We start from the raw sequence: 20,380 nt of genomic DNA, 5'->3' as shown, positions 1-20,380 counted from the left end.
AAAACTAGAGGGCATAGGTTTAAGGTGAGAAGGGAGATACACAAAGAAGTGTCCAGAGAGGCAATTTCTTCACAGAGGGTAGTGATTGTCTGGAACAAGCTGCCAGAGGTAGCAGTAGAGGCAGGTACAATTTTGTCTTGTAAAAAGCATTTAGATAGTTACACGGGTAAGATGTGTATTGAGGGATATGGGCCAAATGCAGGTAATTGGGATTAGGTTAGGAGTTTTAAAAAAAGGGGCGGCATGGACAAGTTGGACCAAAAGGCTTGTTTCCATGTTATAAACCTCGATGACTGTGTGTGGAGTTTGCACAATCTCCCTGCATCTGTGTGGGTTTCCTCCCACAGTCCAAAGATGTGCAGGTTAGGTGGATTTGCCATGCTAAATTGCCGCTTAGTGTTAGGGGAACTAGCTAGGGATTGTGGTCAGTGCAGACTTGATGGGCTGAATGGCCTCCTTCCACACTATGTATTATGGTTTGAGAGGTCGAGATTTAAGTGGAGGGGGAATGAAGGGAAAATTTAAAAGGCACCTGAGGGACAACTTTTTCCACAGAGGGTGGTGCGTAAATGCAGTGAGCTGCCAGGGGAAGAGGTAGAGGCAAGTTCAATTACAGCATTTAAAAGACATTTGGACAGGTACGTGGATACGAAAGGTTTAGAGAGATATGAGCGAAATGCAGGCAAATAGGACTAGTTCATCTTAGGAAACCTGGTCGGCATGGATGAATTGGGCCGAAAGAACTGTTTCCCTACTGTATATCTCTATGACTGTGTGTTTATTTGTTTGCAATGATTTTTTAAACATATAGCTGTGAATTACCACACTCCATAACCTCAAAAGCTGGATTTCAGACCAACAGCCAGAGACAGATGCACTGTACATCTCAGGGACAGAATATGTTGCATTGCAAGCATGAGACCATTTGTTCCTGATCACATCTGTTGATCTTTTAATCCCTCAGCATTCCCAACTACTTCCACAGCTACAGATTCCACAATAAATTCTCTCATTAAGCTCCAGTTTCAAAAGCGTAATTTATCTATTGGTACAAGAAATGACTGATGCATGCAATAGAAAACTTAGATTAAATGCAGGTTACTCAATAAACTTATCACCATTCTAGAAAATCTCAATCAACTAACCAGAATTAAGTCACTGTTCATCCATAAATCAAGGACAGGTCAGCTCATACTTCCATTGTTTGTCTAATTTATTTCTCAAACTGGCGTGTTAACTTCTTCGATTTACACCAACTTCAACAGAACCCTTGTTGAATGGCAACGTTCAACCATTTACTCTTTTGCCATAAATTACAGCATCTATTGCCAAGGTTACAGGAAATCAGCTCCTTGTACCGTTTCCACAGGCAGGTTTAACACTGCTGCAAAACTATTTTTAGTTTCACGCAGATGCTAAACATACTCAGGCGGACTCTGAAGCGAAGTGGAGCAGAGTGACACTGCTTCCTCAGGGGCAGCGGAGCACAACAGCCACCTTCATAGTTTCTGGGTGGGGGGGTGGGTAAGTTCGAATGCACCACATATGCTCTTCTTTTCTGGGGACAAATAAAAATATTCAGCATGGTTGGGGGTGGGGGAGAGATTCAATGTGTGAAGATCCAAGTCTCCTGGCGTCAATTTGCAAAGTGCACCTTTTGTTAAATGTACCATTTTCAATTTGAAACTACATCAAGGCAGAAGAAACAAGGATAGAACTCTCCCCATACTCCCAATTGAATCTGCTGTGGTAATATCAATCAGTACAGTAGAATTAGATGCTACTTGGGAAAGTAAAGAATACATTACAAAGCACACTCGAGAACTGAGCACAGAAATAAATGGCGTGGGAAGAAACAGAAGGGAGAAAGACTACTGAAATGCAAAATAGAAAAATGAGCTTTAATTTCCCCTTACAGAATAAAGATACATTGCATTAGAAAATGAAATGAGCAAAATTAGTAAGAGACGATGTTTGAAAAAATGTTAATCACCGTAAAAGATGTAGTTCTTGCTGCACTTTTTTCCAATCTCAATTTAAAATTAAATTTTTAAAATTTTAGTGCGCACTTCTCCCATCCTACACACTGTCTCAAATAATAATATAACTCCAATCTTGGAATCGTTCATTCAGAAACCACTGCAGCACTTGCGCACTGTACAATATATTTACATCAAGGCACATCCACCCTAGCAGAATGACCTCCTTCTGCACCAACATATTCTGTGATTCAGATCCAGGGCAAAACACATTTTTGGGGTACATTATCTTGAAAGGCAGTCTTTGAATGTTTGAGCATATGGTAGAATGGGGGATGGGATTTCAACATCTGCTTTCTTTTCCAATTTGTGGAACATTCTCTTTTCACAAACATCTGGATTTGCTAAATGATTTAATGCTCAATACACAGCAGCGTTAGTTTATTCTTATATTAAGAGGCTCCAAAAGCTTCCGCAAAAAAACTTTCCAACAAAGAAGGGATCTCTCAACTGAGACACTTGATCACAATACTGTACTCCACTAATCCATCAGTACGGTACCAACAGTCTGATCCAATTAAATCACATCTCTGCAATCAAAAGATTATTTTCCTAGGCAGAACATTTCTGCTGTTTAACATCAGTGACAATAGCTAATTCTTCACTGCCCTCCAGCAATACCATTTTGCTGTATTTATACATAAACCAAATTAAAATGTTCTCCAAAGAACACCGAAATCCTAAACTCAAATTACTATCAATATCAGAGAGAGAAACCAATTAAAAAGTGGAAAAAACAGCTGATTTGTTCCAGGACAGCAAGCAGCCATGCATCTACTCAACACACAAAGGACTTGGTTCTTGCCTTGAAGGGTATGTTATTCATTCACATGCTGGAACAGAGAAATTCACACTGTTGCAATTTGTCCAAGCCATCGTAAATTCAATAAAATGTTTAAATCTGGAGTCAACTGGGGTTAACAACGTGGGAGCAGCTAAATTTTATGCACTCAACTGGGTGGGAAACTTCACCTTCCCAGCATTAATGGGTATCCACATTAAAATTCAACAGGGCTCACAAGGTCCAAAGGTCCAATAGCGCAGTGGAGCAAGAACTTTTGGTGAACTGATTAATGAGGGGCATGGATCCAAACGGAGGAAAAATGACCCAGTTTTGCAAAGGAGCAGAGTGAGGAGAAGCAAAGAGAAGGAGGTGGGCGGGGGTTGCGGGAGAATGTCTTTAGAAAGTACAACAGAAGTGCACATTCCATTAATATACAGCACAGGCAATCAACTGATTGAAATGTGGTCAGTACTTAGCCCCGGGGGGTCAATGTACATGTGTGTACAAGCGTCTGTTACCATCTTTTGAATCACATCACACAAGACGGAAAGTGGAAATTTCTTTTTTAAAAGCCATTTAGTGCATTGTTAAAATCCAGACATTTGTGACCATGCTCCTCTGGAATACCATTCACTTATCCATTTTCCAGAAATGCCTTTTATTGTCCAAGTTTTTTTTTTAAATATTAAATTTGCTTTGAAAGGGATTCCTAGCTGATTAACGAGTTTACCAGGACCATCATGCTAGGCATTTGAAAATTCGTGATCCTCATATGGATCTTACACGTGAGCAGAAATGCTAATTTGCAGAGTTCAAAATGAATTGACAAACTCTCGGAATTGTTACATCAGGATGTCTTCAGTTTACATAACTGCTGACAATAATGCAACATTAATAGGTCTCCTCCTCAAGCAAAGTACAACGCCCAGTTTTAAAATTTCACTCAACTGGACTATGATATGGCAGTCCATTGTGCTCCACAATACTTAGCAAAGAGGTGGAGCCTGGGAGAACACAGTGTTGTTAGGGAGGGAGTTCCAGGATTTTGACTCAAACCCATTTTGGCCCATTCTGGCACAAACATCGGGAATGTAAATATTTGTCAAAAAGGAGAAAGACTCTTGTGCCATCCATCACCATCAATGTTCGTTCACTTGAGGCCCTTACCATCCACTATTTCAATACTGGCACTTTCATTAAAACTTGCATCACGGGTGCTGACAACTTGCTATATTTTCTCCCACCAGCTCTGCCCACGCGACCACAATGGTTGTATGGAACTCAAATCCCATCATTGTCTCGCTCCATACTCCTTGGAAATCTTTGAATACTTGACTTTGATTGCACCCCATTCTCCTTGTTCTCAATGATTGACCAGATTAAATTCCTTGAATCTTTTACCAATTCTGCAACTATCTATTTGCTAAAGCACTCTCTCACCTTTAATCCCTTGCATCTGGAGTCAACTGGGGTTAACAATGTGGGAGCAGCTAAATTTTATGCACTCAACTGGGTGGGAAACTTAACCTTCCCAGCATTAATGGGTATCCACATTAAAATTCAACAGGGCTCACAAGGTCCAAAGGTCCAATAGTGCAGTGGAGCAAGAACTTTTGGTGAACTGATTAATGAGGGGCATGGATCCAAACGGAGCAAAAATGACCCAGTTCTGAGCAAAGGGTGGCAAAAACATCTTTAGATCCCATTTCCTCTGCACCTTGATAAACCATGAGGAATTTATAAGTTTTGTTGGAGGATTGACACCATCTATTAAGGTCTTCAGTAACAAACTCTTTTCCTCTCGATGTGTGGCTTTCTGCAGTTTCTTGCTCATATTTTCACATCTTCCTCAAACTCATCTCCATTGAAACCTGCTACCTGGTTCTCTAAACCGATCCAATTAAACTGCTGACCGTCCAACTGCCCTTCCTCCCCCAGTGCCAGCCAATATTGTAAACATTCCACTTCCTCTGATACTGCCATACTCCCTCTTCCAAATCGGCTATTAGTCATCTTTCTAAAAAATTCCAAACAAGAAAAATAAGTCTTCATCCAACTAGGTTTCAGGTTCTTGAATTTCCTTCACAACCTCTCTTTCACATCTTTAAGAACTTCCTTGGCCATCTCTTTAAGAAAGAAAACCAGTTATACTTTTGCAACGTGAATGGGACATTCAGTTTAATATGAAAGGTGCTTATATAAATTCAAGTTTTTGTCCACAGTTGCAAGTGTCAAGTTGGACATTTAACAATTATCTCCTCCTGGAGAAGTCAAGTCATATAAAATTCCTAAATTTAATATTACAAATACTAGTGGCCTATTACATGTTTAAGTTTTTGCTTGAATTTTCCCAAAATTAGGTCCAGCATTACTGCTCAGCTTATATCAACTAAACGGAGAGAATTATCAACTCAAAGGTTCACACCAAGCTTTTCAACATTATAACGATTACACCTACCTTCTGCAACGGAAGTACCATGAAGGCTCCACCGCCACTTGCTTCTATAATTACTGCCACAAATTTGGGATTTACAGCACAGAATGAACTATCCCAGGTAACCCTGGAGACTCTGATGTCATCATAGCACTGGTCGTTTTTCACAGCTTGTCCAAAGACGTGCCGAAACTTGCTCTGTCGTACAACCCTCCGCTGTTGCATCTCTGCATGAATGGATTAAAAAAAGACGTGTTAAAACCATGCAGTCAATACAAAAGCCCAGTCTAAAGCAGGTAGAAACATTTCCAGTGGACCTTAGTGTGTCATAGTGGACACGGAAAATTTTCATGCAGACACACAATGACTTCTTCCGCTTCCTGCCCTGGATCAGGATTGCAATAATGGTAATGGACAAACAAAATGTTTGCACGCTACTCACTGCAAAATAACATGCAAAAGAGCTAATTTTTGGCCCTTTCAAAGCCAAGTTGGTTATATCTTGCATAAAAGCATAGAACGTAGAAACTAGAAGCAGTAGGTCATTTGGCCATTTGAGCTTGTTCCGCCATTCATTATCATGGCTGATCAAATTTGACAGCCTGATCAAACCACCCCACCCCCAAATTTCCCTTGATCCCTTTAGCCCCAAGAGCTATATTTAATTTCTTCTTGAAATTACACAATATTTTGGTCCCTACTATTTTTTGTGGTCATGAATTCCTGAGACTCACCACTCACTCAGTGAAGAAATTTCTTCTCACCTCAGCCCTAAAAGCTTTATCCCTTATCCTCAAACAATGACTGTTAGCTCTGGATTCCCCCACTATCGGAACAGCGTAGTCCCGGAGGAGTTATGCACGTTTTCAGATTTGGGATCATCTACAAATTTTGACAACACTCCTTCCAGGCCTTAAATTCAAATCATTGACATATTGACATACAGTGAACAGAAGCAGCCCTAAAATTGAATTCACTTCCAATAACAAAAAAATCTAATTTCAATTACTTTTCTCCAGTAATTTCCCGACTGGCATTTTTTCAAAGGTTTTCACAATATCCATGTTATTCCCCTTTAACTTCTACCTTCTCGAAGGTTTCTATGAGGTTTATCAAAGCACAACCATCCCTTCTGAAAACTGCACTTTTTGGACTAAACTATGTCCTTTGTCTCAATGGGGCGATTTCATTAAAAGGCTCTATAATAAAAGTAAGCTTACTGGTCTGCGTTCACCTGAATCAGGCATCTCCTTTTATAAAGCAGATATTAAACTGACCAATCTCCAAACCTCTGCCACACTCGGAGAACCAACATTTAATTTCCAGGAGCTCTGCAATTTCCTCCCTCATTTCTTGTAATGCATCCAGTCAGGTCCCAGTGTTTTGGCTTCCTTGAACTTACTCATCATATTATTCCTCATCTCATGGTCAATCATCTCCTAACCAACATCCTTCCATTTAGCAAGCACTAATGCTAAGTATTTGTTGAATATCTTGGCCAATTTTTGATCAGTAAATTCTGAATGTTGTTACATCTCTGGAGGGGAGTGAAAGATTCTCTTTCATTTAAACCTAAAATTTACTTTTAAAGGTCAGTATCCTCATCAAAAAGATTTTGATGAGCCTGTCTTCTTTTGCTTGGAAACACACTCCACTGGAATTCCTTACAGCTATGAAAGGGGCTGATAGGGTAGACGCAAGGTGCTTTTATTTATTGTGCAGACCAAAACTAGGACCATGTATCAAAGACAGTCAGTAATAAATCCAAATAAGAAGTCAGGAGAAATTTGTTTGCCCAGAGTGGTTAGAATGCAGAACTTCCTGCCACGAGTATTACTTGAGACAAATACCATAAAAGGATCCAAGGGAAGCTTGGCGGATTTGATCTCTGAAAGCAGAAGGGCATATGGGAGGCTTTATCAATTGAGGCATAGATTACAGAAGCAGGGAAGTCATGTTGGAGTTTGGTGAGGCGACAGTTAGAGTTCTGGTGGCCATATTACCGGAAGGATGCGATTGCGCTAGAGAGGGTGCAGAGGAGATTTATCAGAATGCTGCCTGGGATGGGCCCTTTAAGTTATGAAGAGAGGTTGAATAGGCTTGGGTTGTTTTCATTGGAGCAGAGAAGACTGAGGGGCAACCTGATTGAAGTGTACAAGATTATGAGAGACATGGACAGAGTGGATAAGGAGCAACTATAAGTAAGTATAAGGTGAGGCACAGGATGCTTGGGGAGGGATGCAAGGAAAAGCCTTTTTTTAAACCCAGAGGTTGGTGACAGTCTGGATTACACTACCTGGGAGGGTGATTGAGTTGGCTTGCCTCACATCCTTTAAAAAAAGTATCTGGATGACCACTTGGCACATCACAACATTCAGGGCTATGGGCTGGCAGATGAGATTGGGTGCGGGTTCAGATGTTTCTAAGGTGTCAGTGTGGACTAGATGGGCCGAAGGACCTTTCCTGCTCTGTTTGATTCTATGATTACGAGTAGAAGGAACAGAAGAACAATATACTGTGAAGGTTACCTGAGAGATGACAGGAAGACACTCATGTGGAGCATAAATAGTAGCAGAGGCCAATTGGGCCTATGATATAACTGCTATGTCATTCTCTGTAAAATTGACAATTCTCCCCAATCTGGGGTCCCATCTTGTGTTGAACAAACCTTTTTGCTAATGTACTTGCAAAATACTTAACTGTTTCTTTTGATATTTTTGAATCATTTTCTTTATGCTTAACCTATCATGATCCTAACCCTTTATTCCCTCCCATTCTATTTTCTTCACTGCTGTTCTTTTAGTCTAAATTGGTCATCTTTAATTCTCATTGGTTTCCTCTATTTACCCAGTACACCCTAAAACGAGGAGTCATTTCCTTCTTTAATGAAATATTCCTCTGTACTTTTGCAACCTTTGGTTCAATTTGTTTTTTCAAGTTTTTGCACTGACATTTCTCATTTTGAGTTGGATCTTGAGCCTCACCCATAATACCAACACAACACCCAAAAAGCTCACCCACAAGTAACTCAATATCTGATCTATTATTTATAACCAGTACTAGCAACACCTCCATTCTTCTAAGCTCAACGTACTACTGTAGGAAGGAATCCTGCAAACATTTTAAGAATTCTGTTCCATCTAATAGTCGAAATCTTCCAGAAGAGGCATTCATAATGATGTCTCTACTCTGGTTGCGGACTTTCTCTTTCATTTCCTTCCCACAATTTGACGATTTGTAGATATCCTCAATAATACAAGCTTCTTTTCTTTGCAACTCGTATTGAATCTGTATCGCTTCCTTGTCTACATCAACCTTCTACACGACAAATTTCATCCTTTTTACCAATGTTTCCACTCCACATCTCATTTTTTCTATCACTCCGAGTATATCAATGCTTACTTTCCTTTCTTGTCCTTTTGCAACCAGATTTATGTTAATGCAATTAAACCTATATATTTTGGCCTTGGAGGGAGTGCAGAGGAGGTTTACTAGGCTGATACCGGAGTTGAGGGGGTTGAGCTATGAGGAGAGGCTGAATAAACTGGGCTTGTACTCGTTAGAGTTTAGAAAAATGAGGGGAGATCTCATTGAGACATATAAGATGATGAATGGGATGGATAGGATAGAGGTGGAGAGACTCTTCCCACTCAAAAAAGACAGTAGGACTAGGGGGCACAGCCTCAAGATAAAAGGGGGGCGGTTTAGAATGGAGTTGAGGAGGAACTTCTTCACTCAAAGGGTGGTGAATCTCTGGAATTCTCTGCCCGTTGAAGTGGTGGAGGCTGCCTCGCTAAATATTTTTAAGACGCGGGTTGATGGGTTTTTGATAAGAGAGGGGATTAAGGGTTATGGGGAGAGGGCGGGAAAGTGGAACTGAGCAGCGACAGATCAGCCATGATCTTATTGAATGGCGGGGCAGGCTCGAAGGGCTAGATGGCCTACTCCTGCTCCTATTTCTTATGTTCTTATGTTCTTATTCCTGTAATTACTCTTCAATTCCCACACTACTTATCGCAATACTAGCATTTTAGCCTCTCTTTATTGTTTTAAAAATACAAACTCCTTTACAATAACTATTTTTGTCTAAGCTACTATTTGGAGTTAACTTCAATCTTTTCCCTGGTTTATAATTGGTTCTTTTGGTTTTATTTCTCCATTTCCCTCTTGCTAAATTTTCTGTACATTATCTTCTGTTTTTGCTGTCTCTTAGTTTAGCCCCATGGCTTTCATTTCCCTAGTGTGCAAAATCTAGAACTAGGAGTCCGTTTCAGGATAGGTCAGTCATTTAGGACTAAAACAATGTGGAATTTCTTCACTCACGATGAATGTGAATGTTTGGAATTCTTGACTCTCAAGGAGTGTAGGTGCTCAGTGCATGAGCATATTCAAAGTGGATAGAGATGGACTGATTTTTGAGTACTGAGACAACCAAGAAGTATGGGGATAAAGTGGGTAAGGAGCTGATTTTGATGTTGTCATGGTGTTATCGAATAGAAAAGCAAGCTCGACTGGCCATACTGCTCCTGATTTTATTTCTTATAATCTTGTAGTTGCCCAGCTTTCTTCCTCCAGTAGTTGTGGAGCATGTTAATACAGGTGTAATAAGATGCTGAATAAATGCAAGTCTTTCTTATCGGGAAGCTTTTATTTAAGGTTGTAGATTAAACACCTCAGCTGGTTTTGATTTTTCCTAGATTGTATTGGCAATGAGCTAAATCCATTAAACCCAGTGATAACTCTGAGCCACTCTTCCTCGGATATTCCCTTCTGCCTTCCCAACCCTGACCGTCTTTCTGGGTTGTTAGTTTTGAGGGGAAGGGAAAAATATCCAACCATATCTTTGGAAACAATGTTCAAAGCTAACACATCAGACTCTAGGTTTTGCACACTTTTGTTCCACTTTCCTAACTTCACCCAATGAGTTTGTGAACAAATCTGAGAGCAAAGACACCCAAATTCTCATCTTCAAAATGGTGCATCATCTGCACGACTAACTTGAGGTGGAATCCCAAATGTTACCAAGGGCATTCCCATTGCTGGATTCTACACTTTAGATTTGCTGGTTAAAGGCACATTGCAGGAGGTTGAATGCAGTGACATGAAAGCAGTCTAGAGTTGGAAGCTACCAACTGGGGAGATTCTGAGTCACAGTGAGAGAAAGTCTCATAAGAACATAAGAAATAGGAGCAGGAGTAGGCCATCTAGCCCTTCGAGCCTCAGATTATCATGGTTCTGCATTGAGTTAAAAACCCCCACTAACCAGGGTTCTGCCATGGTTATTAAGAGTATAGAAAAGACTTTTCCTCCTGTTGCCTTAGGTCCTCAGTCACACTTCCTGATTGCTACTCTGTGATCTAACTGCAACACATTCACAAAGGCAAGATCAAACATTTGTATTTTGTCCCACAGTGTTGTCATCCAACAATAAGAAGGCTGCCAGGTAGCTGCAAAACCCCACGCTAACATAGGACGCTGTTTCAGAGCAGGATGGCAGCAAGTGCCAGAGTAACAAAAAAATGGAAGGCCTGTGTAAATTAGATCATTTTTTAGGGTTTCCAACACAAACACAAGAGAATACAAGTCATTTGTGGATTAACAGGTCTTTGAAATCATCATAGAACAGAAGTTTCAATAGAATCCCTACAGTGCAGGAGGCGGCCATTTGGCCCATCGAGAATGCACCGAGCACAATCCCACCGAGGCCCAATCCCAGTAACTTCGCATGTTTACCCTGCTAGTTCCCCCTAATAGTAGGATCAATTTAGTATGGCTAATCAACCTAACCCACTCATCTTTGGACCATGGGAGGAAACCAGACCACCCAGAGGAAACCCACACAGACACAGGGAGAACATTCAAACTCCACATGGACAGTGACCTGAGGCCAGAATTGAACTCAGGTCCCTGGCACTGTCAGGCAGCAGTGCTAACCACTGCCATGCTGCTGCTTCATGAGTCAAACCTAATGGTTTTTGCCCATTTGGAGTTCAACTATTGTAGTTCATTTTGAGGTTCCTGATTAAGGGTCAGTTGTATACACTGTTGCACATAATAACCCATTTTATTGAAATTTCTAGAATACAACATTGCCTGCCTGCACTCAGATAACAGACTTACTGGTTCACACACAGTCTGCATCAATATTTAAGAGGTCCAAAGCAAAATACTACAGATGCAAGAAATCTGGAAGAAACAGAAAATGCTTGAAATACTCAGTTGGTCTGGCAACATCTGTTGGGTGAAACACAGGGTTCCCCTCTCTACAAAATGCTGCCAGACTGGAGTATTTCCAGTATTTTTCATTACATTTCAAACTTCAATTATCTGCAGTATTCTGGTATTCAGTTGCTGACTTATGGAATATTGGTTGATGAAATGGGGATGAAGTAGAAAGGGTCGAGAGCTTCAAATTTTTAAGGTGTCCAGATCATCAACAACCTGTCCCAGCCCCCCATGCCGACACTATAGTTAAGAAAGCCCACCAATGCCTCTATTTTCTCAGAAAACTAAGGAAATTTTGCACGTCAGCTCTCACCAACTTTTATAGATGCACCATCGAAAGCATCCTTTCTGGTTGTATCACAGCTTGGTATGGCTCCTGCTCTGCCCAAAACCACAAGGAACTACAAAAGGTGCTGAATGTAGCACAATCCATCACGCAAACCAGCCTCCCATCCACTGAAACTGTATACGCTTCCTGCTGCCTCAGCAAAGCAGCCAGCATAATTAAGGAACCCATGCACACTGGACATTCTCTCCTCCACCTTCTTCCGTCGGGAAAAAGATACTAAAGTCTGAGGTCTCGTACCAACCGACTCAAGAACAGTTTCTTTCTGCTGCCATCAGACTTTTGAATGGACTTATATTAAGCTGATCTTTCTCTACACTCTAGCTATGACTGTAACACTACATTCTTCATTCTACCGTTTCCTTCCCTGTGAACAGTACGCTTTGTCTATATAGTGCACAAGAAACAATACTTTTCACTGTATGTGAATATACGTGACAAGAGTAAATCAAATCAAAAGGAGGTCAAGGAAGGGATGAGTTGGAGATGGACTATGTGAACATGAGAAGGTGAAAATTGGAAACAAAGTTAATGAGACTTTCCAATTCAGGGCAAGAGCACCAATTACAGTCAGTGATATATGAGGGAAAAGACGTGAAGGAGGGAACCAGAAAAGGGCTGGAGCAAAAAAAATTATTCAATCTGAGAAGAAGTTCAGCCAGGCAGTGGAGGGCGGTGCATGGAGACTGGTTGAATATCCATTCAAGAAGTTCTCAGACCTTCTTGGTGAAGAACTGAGGTGGGGACAGATTGGATATCTGTGGTGTAAAGGAGAGTTAGGGCCAGGAACTGGAAATTTAATAAAAAGGTGACACAGAGCATCTGAAGAATCATGAATGAAAGTGGGAACACAATGCACAACAGGGAAGAGGGAAAAACAGAGTCACTGTAGGAGGAAATTAGCCCAGTGGTTGAAGCAATGGACCTACTAAGGCAGTCCTCAGGATCTCAGGAAGGAGGCAAAAGCATGCTGTTCAAGATTGAGAGACTATGAAGCTGGGGCTGTGGAGGGACAATCTCCATATGACTGCTGAATCCAAGAAATCCTAGTGTAGCATGATCAGAGGAATAAAAGTTTGGGTGAATATGTGGGGAGAAGTTGGTAGATGTCATGCCCGCAGTTACCAATGAGAAGATATAAACAAGTTGAGGCCAGAGGGAAGGCCTCATCATCCAAATCTCTGATCTCTGTTGTCTGCGTCCTTACTCATGCCAAGTCCTGCTTAGTCTTCGCCACTGTGCTAGCAAATGTATATGGATTGCTTCCGATGCTTAGATTTTAAAATTCTCAACCCTGCTTCAAAATCCCTCCATGGCCACTCCTCCCTATGAAATCTCCTTCTGCCCAAGATCTCAGATATCTGCTCTCCCCCAATTCCAAACTTGAGGACCCCCAAAGTTAACTGCTCCACCAATGCTGGTGGTGCTTGCAGCTGCTGAAACCCTAAGCTCTGGTATTTCTCTTTAAACCTCTCCACCTCTTTGATAAAGCTTCTGACCATTTTCTCTAACATCACTTCGTGCAGCTCAGTGGCAAGTTTTGCTTCAAGTCTCTTGCAAATTGTCTTGGTATTTCTTCATCACGTTAATAGCTCAATGTAAATCCAATTATTGCAACAAAGACACAAAGCCAAATAAGGAAATATTAAAATAGGCAGTCAAAAGCTTGGACAAAGATATAGATTTTAAGGAGGGTCTTACAGACAGACAAGTTAAGGAGCAGAGAGGAATTCCAGATCTTAGGGCTGAAGCAGCTGAAAGCATAACTGTCATTGGAGGAACAGTTAAAAACGCTAAGTACACAGCAGCTCAGCATTAGGGGAGCAGAGATCTTGAGGGACAAAGCCATGGAGAGATTTGAAAACAATGAGAATTTTAAAAACAAGGTGGTGCTGAACTGCTAGGTTCCTAGTTAATTCCCAGTTGAAGCCATTTTTGTAGAGTTGAGTCCAGTAGTGAGCAAGGCAGTAAGGCATCTGTGCTACACTTCCTACAGGTTTTGTACCACTGACATTGCTGGTTTCTGCTCTTCCATCAATAATTCCTCATTCCTGGTTTTACATTTTCCTCCATATAAAACTATAGCACATCTGACGGTGCAATGGCATACGATTCAATTTGCCCGAAAGCAAAGAAACTCATGCTCACTTCCCAGCCAAATCAGATTTGTTATGGTGCAGAAAGCCGCCATTTGGCCCATCATGTCTGCACTGGCTCTCCAACTGGCACCAACTGAATTGCTCATTTTCCTGTGTTCTCCCTGCACATTCACTTTTTTCAGATAACTCTCCAATTTCCTTTTAAATGCCTCAATTGAGCCTGCTTCCACCACACACAATCTTAACCATCTGTTGAGTGAAAAAGTTTTCCCTCACATCAATTCTGCTCTTTTTACACTCTTGCCCTTCAGAGTCATAGAGGTTTACGGCATGCAAACAGGCCCTTCAACCCAACTTGCCCATGCCATCCTTTTTTTTCAAACCACTAAGCTAGTCCCAATTGCCCGTGTTTATCCCATATCCCTCTATATGCATCTTACCCATCTAGCTGTCTAAATACTTTTTAGAAAGACAAAAACTGTATCCACCTCTATCATCATCTCTGGCATCTCGTTCCACCTTCTGAGATACAATTGTCCTTCTGGACCCTTTTGTATCTCTCCCATCTCACCTTAAACCTATGCCCTCTAGTTTCAGACTCCCCTACTTTTGGGAAAAGACACTGACTATCTAGCTGATCTATGCCCCTCATTATTTTATAGACCACTAAGATCACCCTAAACCTCCTCTGCGTCAGGGAAAAAACTCCAGTCTATCCAGCCTCTCGTAACTCAAACCATCAAGTCCCGGTGGTGTCCTAGTAAATCTTTCCTGCACTCTAATAATAACATTTCTATAATAGGGTGACCAGAACTGTACACAGTATTCCACTGGCCTTACCAATGTCTTGTACAACTTCAACAAGTCGTCCCAACTCCTATATTCAATGTTCTGACCAATGAAATCAAGCATGCCCAATGCTTTCTTTGCCACCCTGCCCACCTGTGACTCCGCTTTCAAGGAGTCATGAACACGTACCCCTAGATCTCTCCCCAATGCCCTACCATTAACTGAGCAAGTCCTGCCCTGGTTCGATCTACCAAAATGCATGACCTCACATTTTTCTAAATTAAACTCCATCTGCCATTCATCAGCCCACTGGCCCAACTTATAAGATCCTGTTGCAATCCTAGATAACCTTTTGGGCTGACAGTGGAAAGTAACATTCGTGCCACACAAATGCCAGGTAGTGACAACACCAATAAGAGATACTCTAACCACCGCACCTTGACATTCAATGGTGTAACCATCACTGAAACCCCCACTGTCAACATCCTTGGAGTTACCGTTGACCAGAAATTCAACTGGACTCACCACATAAACACAGTGGCAACAAGAGCAGGTTAGAGGCCAGGAATACTGTGGCGAGTAACTCACCTCCTGATTCCCCAAAGCCTATCCACCATTTACAAGTGTAATGGAATACTCTTCACTTGCCTGGACAGGCACATGACACTCAAGAAGTTTGATACCATTCAGGTCAAAGCAGCCCACTTGATTGGCACCACATCTACAAACATTCAATCCCTCCACCACCAACACTCAGTAGCAGCAGTGTGTAGTATGTACAAGGTGCATTGCAGCAATTCACCAAACATTCTTAGACAACACCTTCCAAACCATTGATTACTTCCATCTAGAAGGAGAAGGGCAGCAGATAAATGGGAACACCACCATCCTGACTTGGAAATATTTGGCTGCTCCTTCGCAATAGCTGGGTCAAAATCCTGGAATTCCCTTCCTAATGGCGTTGTGGGTCAACCCACAGAACATAGACTGCAGCAATTCAAGAAGCTTACCACCACCTTCTCAAGGGCAACTAGCTGGCCAGCCAGTGGACGTCCATGTCCCATGAATGAATAAAAAAGAAAATCCTAGATAACCTTCTTCACCGTCCACTGTTCCTGATCCTTATACAAGTGGGGGCAGTTGCTCATCACTTTGAATACTTCCATCAAGACTGCTCTCAACCTAGTCTTCTCCAAAGAGCACTGCTCTGGTCTAGAAGTATTCTAGATTTGAAGTGGATGGCCTTGTGTAATTGACTGTGCATCCAAAATAAAGTGCCTCCCTTTCCACAGAATCTCTGCACTGCAGAAAGAGGCCAGTCGGCCAATACACAATTAATCTCAGCCCAAAGTAGGTAAACACACTGCCTCATCCAAAGGAGCAGTGCTCCGAAAGCTTGTGATTTCAAATAAACCTGCTGGACTATAACCTGGTGTCATGTGACCCCTCATCTTATCCACCCCAGCTCAACACCGGCATCTGCACATCACGTACCATTGCAGACATATCTTCATAATGTTAAATTAACTCCAGAATCTGATGTTGTTTGGGATTTGTTGGATAAATTCAATAGATTCTGCTACACTGTGTGCATAGTTTCAAAAAGTGGAAAAACAAGGTGCTGGAAACACAGCAAGTCCATTAGCAGCTCCACCCAAAAAAGTTTTCAGAATGAAGATAACCAGTTAACGTACAGCGTTACAGCCTTGTTGAAAACTGCCCTCATGCATTCCTTGCCTTAAACGCATGTGTGGATTTCTCTGAGTACACAAGTGATTTACTTTTAACCATTTTGTTCCCTTTGGCATTTGATAACTCTCTAATTCGCAATTACATCATCACATTAAAATAACCTAAAAGAAACCTCTACCAATGAAATGTTAAATAGTTAAACGGTGACTAGGTTTAGTCAGTGAACAAGAGGATTCATAAGTCCAAGGCTCTGTTGTATTCTGGATGACATTTCACAATTACTCACACCCAATATAGCCTGCAAACCATGCTATATTGCACAAAACAAATTACATGAATGCAACACAAAGTTCAACCATAGCTTGACGTAAATCAGTGGCCACACCCAGTAATCAACAAAGGACAATCCTTAATGACTAGATTGTGATAGCTCCAGCAAAGCAATGTCATGGTATAATCCCATTTCCAGTACTCTTTAGCTCTGACAAAAAGCCACCCAGGCTCAAAATGTTAGCTCTGTTCTCTCTATAGATGCTGTCAGACCTGTTGAGATTTCCCAGCATTTTCTGTTTGTTTCAGATTCTAGCAACCACAGTAATTTTCTTCTATCCATGGTATACGCAAGAAGGTTTTACAGTACTTGATCCAGTTTCACCGATTTAAAGGAACATTTACAGACGTGTCATAAAGAAACAGAACCAGCACAAAAAAAGGAAGGACCAGATAGAGTAGCAGTTATGTGGAACAGAGCAAAGCAGTGCAAACATGGATGCTGTGGCAAAAAAAAGATATTAAAAGAAGCGACCAAAAGTTACGGCATTTGGCTTACGGCATCAAGATGCTTTGTAATGGGTGACAGTGTGGAGTGGAGGCGCTTAGGAAGAACAGTACACAGCAGGCGGCGCATGCGTGCATGCAGCCACGTCAGCCATCGAATGGTTCGCTTCAGCTGGTCAGGTTGTAGGAAATTACCATGCCTACTGATGATTTTGTTAATTGATAGTGTGCAAATTAGAATGAACAAGTCAGCTATGCTTGTGCAGTTCTGAAGGAAAATGTGGTGGTGCAAAGAGAAGCCAGGTCTGCTCTGGTTATGTCAGAAGAGCGCAACCATGCAAAGGATGTGCCACTAAACTGGACAATAGAAGAGAGGTGCTGGAGGCACGGCTGACTATAATCAGAGGCTTCAGAGACTGAGATGGATGAAGGGAGTGTTAGTGGATCGTGGCCAGGGTATGATTTTTATTAAGACCATATCAGTCCTGTGGAAAGGATGGAAATCTAAGTGATATTCAACGATGGAGCTGAGGGAGGATGAGTCTCAGACTGTGGGAAATTGAATATAGAGCACTAGCTTACAACAGCAGAGAGATTAATGATTTTTTGTTCTCCTCCCCAAAATGAGGAACCATTTTCTGACAATATTTATAAAATCAGCTAACAAGGGAACCAGGCAGAGAGGTCAGGTGATCAGCAGTTTACTCAGAACAGGGAAAGGCAAGGCAAATTAAGAAAGGTGGAAAAGGCAAGGCCAAGGGGAGCCAGTGAAGATAATGTTTATTTTATTGGAGGTTAGAGTTATGAGAACAGATTGCTTGTATTCTTGAGTTTAGAAGATTAAGGAGTGATTTAAGCAAAGGGTTTACGTTGGTTAAGGGACTTGATGGAATAGATACTGAAGCTATTTTTGAGGGGTGGGGAATTCAGACAAAGTAACACAAAAATAAAATCAGAGGCAGGTTACTCGGGAATGAAATCAGGAAACAACATTTTATGTCATGGATAATAGCAATCTGGAACTTCTTCCCAAAAGTCTTTGTCTGATGAGTCTATTGAAACTTTCAAGACTGAAAGCTTAAGATCAATAGATCTTTTAGGCAAGGGGCAGAAAGGTAGCGCAGTTGTCAGGGACCCAGGTTCGATTCCCAGCGTGGGTCACTGTCTGTGTGGAGTTTGCATGTTCTCCCCATTTCTGTCTGGGTTTCCTCCAGGTGCTCCGTTTTCACCCACAATCCAAAGATGTACGAATTAAGCTGATTGGCCATGCTAAATTGCTCCTTAGTGTCAGGGGGATTAGCAAGGTAACTATGTGGGGTTATGGCCACAAGGCCTGGGAGGGATTGTTGTCAGCGCAGGCTCGATGTTCTTAATGGCTCCTTCTTCACCATAGGGATTCTGTGAAGAGGAATTTTAAAAAGCCAGATATACAGACCAACCACCATCTATTTGAATGGTGGAACTGATTCAAGTGGCTGAATAACCTGTTCATGTTGCTATGGTAGGGAAGTCCATGAGCTTCTTATGCAAAAGATTTTCATTTACATAGTGCCTTTTACATCCTCAGTGACAGTAGCCAATTAATTATCTTTATGTCATCACTGCGGTAATTAAAGGTAGAAATAGCAGTCTATTTACACAATGTTAAGTTCCCAAAAATAGCAGCGAGGTAAGCAACTAATTAAACTCAACTAAGTGATAAATAGTAGACAGGACAGCAGACAATGGTTACTAGCACACGGAATTGTTGTAATAAGAACAATGTCACTTATTCAATTGTTAAACATCACTTACAACTGCCCCAATTACAAATGGCAGAACACGAATGTTCAAAAAGTAAACTGCCGTGCGATTAACAGTGCAGGCAAGTCCTGGCTTTCCCATGATTCACCTGCATCAAAACCAAACCTCTTCCAGTTAAAAAGAGTAAATACTTTCTCGATTTCCCTTCACCCCACCCCCACATCACCCAAGAGTTATTTTTAGACCAACAGTTGCAGTGTTGAATTAAATCACACCACTCCTCATTCGAAAGGAAATACATCCTGCCAGGGTCTAAAATGCAGGAAGGACCCAATGACTGAATTGTTGAACCCAGCAGTGTGCACACTTGTGGAACAGGATTGAAGTTTCTTGTTCAATAAATGACTTCCTCTGGGAAGAATGTCTGATTGAAGCAATTTTTGTTGCATGCTACACTACAATACATTTCTCCAAGAAAAACAGTGATAGCAAAATGACTTATTCTTATCAAGCTCCTGAGATAAACAGGGAGGTGATATTCTGCAAATTACAGGGAAGGGGAAAATTGGCATCATGAATATTTAAGCATTGTTTAGCAAATTATGAACCAACATAATAAAAAAGCAACACACAAGTCAAATACTGTGGATGCTGGATATTTGAAATAAAATCAGAAAATGCTGGAAATACTCAGCAGGTCAGACATCATCTGGGGAGAGAGAGTTAATATTTCATCAGAGCCCTGGCAAAAAGGTCATTGATATGAAATCTTTACTTTCTTCACAGATGCTGCCAAACCTGCCAAGTATTTCCAGTATGTTTATATGCTAAAAGTGATGTTTGAAGAATTTGTTTTGGGGGGATAATTAATTTCCTCTGAGAAGTGCAGTCCAATGATTCATCTTCAACTTGAAAATCCTGGTAGTCCAAAGTGATTAATTCCACTTTATTATAAAGAAGATATGTAGGGCAGCAACTGGAAAATCACACTGACCGTCACAGGTGATCTGAGCACTTGTCTGACCGTGCTCAAACGCAGAACAGCAGCTGCAGGTGACCATGTTTCAGTGTCTGAATCTTTTAGATTATTAATGCTGTAGCCGAGGTCATGCTGTCACTTTGACCATGCTGACAGAGGTTCTAAGATGAAAGTATGGTTCAGACACATACAATGCAAGTTAATGATGAATATTGCCACCGAGTGCTACCAAAACATAGGGAAATCTTTACCACTGGACGCACAAAAACAAAATAGATGCAGGAGTTGGCTACCAGGCCCCTCAAGTCTGCCCTGCCGTTCAATACAATCATCACTGACCTATGTTTGCAGGGAGTAAAGCTTTTGGGGAGGCTGTTCTTTTGCACTAATATAAAACTGAAGTAACACAGGTTTGTGTGGGTGGAAGAAGAGTGCTGAATAAACTATACCTCCACCCCACCTCCCCCACCCCC

At 41.4% G+C, this 20,380-nt stretch overlaps 1 protein-coding gene across 2 annotated transcripts in view; it reads right to left on the bottom strand.

Annotated features, from left to right (window-relative positions):
* Positions 1 to 20,380, bottom strand: part of coro1cb (coronin, actin binding protein, 1Cb) — a 207,604-nt gene that overhangs the window by 107,946 nt on the left and 79,278 nt on the right. For both annotated transcript variants that reach the window (XM_080208128.1, XM_080208129.1), the window contains exon 2: positions 5,282 to 5,484. In XM_080208128.1, the coding sequence (XP_080064254.1) occupies positions 5,282 to 5,484 (203 nt within the window). The remainder of the gene's footprint in view (positions 1 to 5,281; positions 5,485 to 20,380) is intronic.

This window comes from Carcharhinus amblyrhynchos, chromosome 20 (assembly GCF_965287045.1).
Source record: "Carcharhinus amblyrhynchos chromosome 20, sCarAmb.v2.hapA, whole genome shotgun sequence".
Taxonomy (NCBI): Eukaryota; Metazoa; Chordata; class Chondrichthyes; order Carcharhiniformes; family Carcharhinidae; genus Carcharhinus; species Carcharhinus amblyrhynchos.
This window is presented reverse-complemented; position numbering and strand designations above follow the sequence as displayed.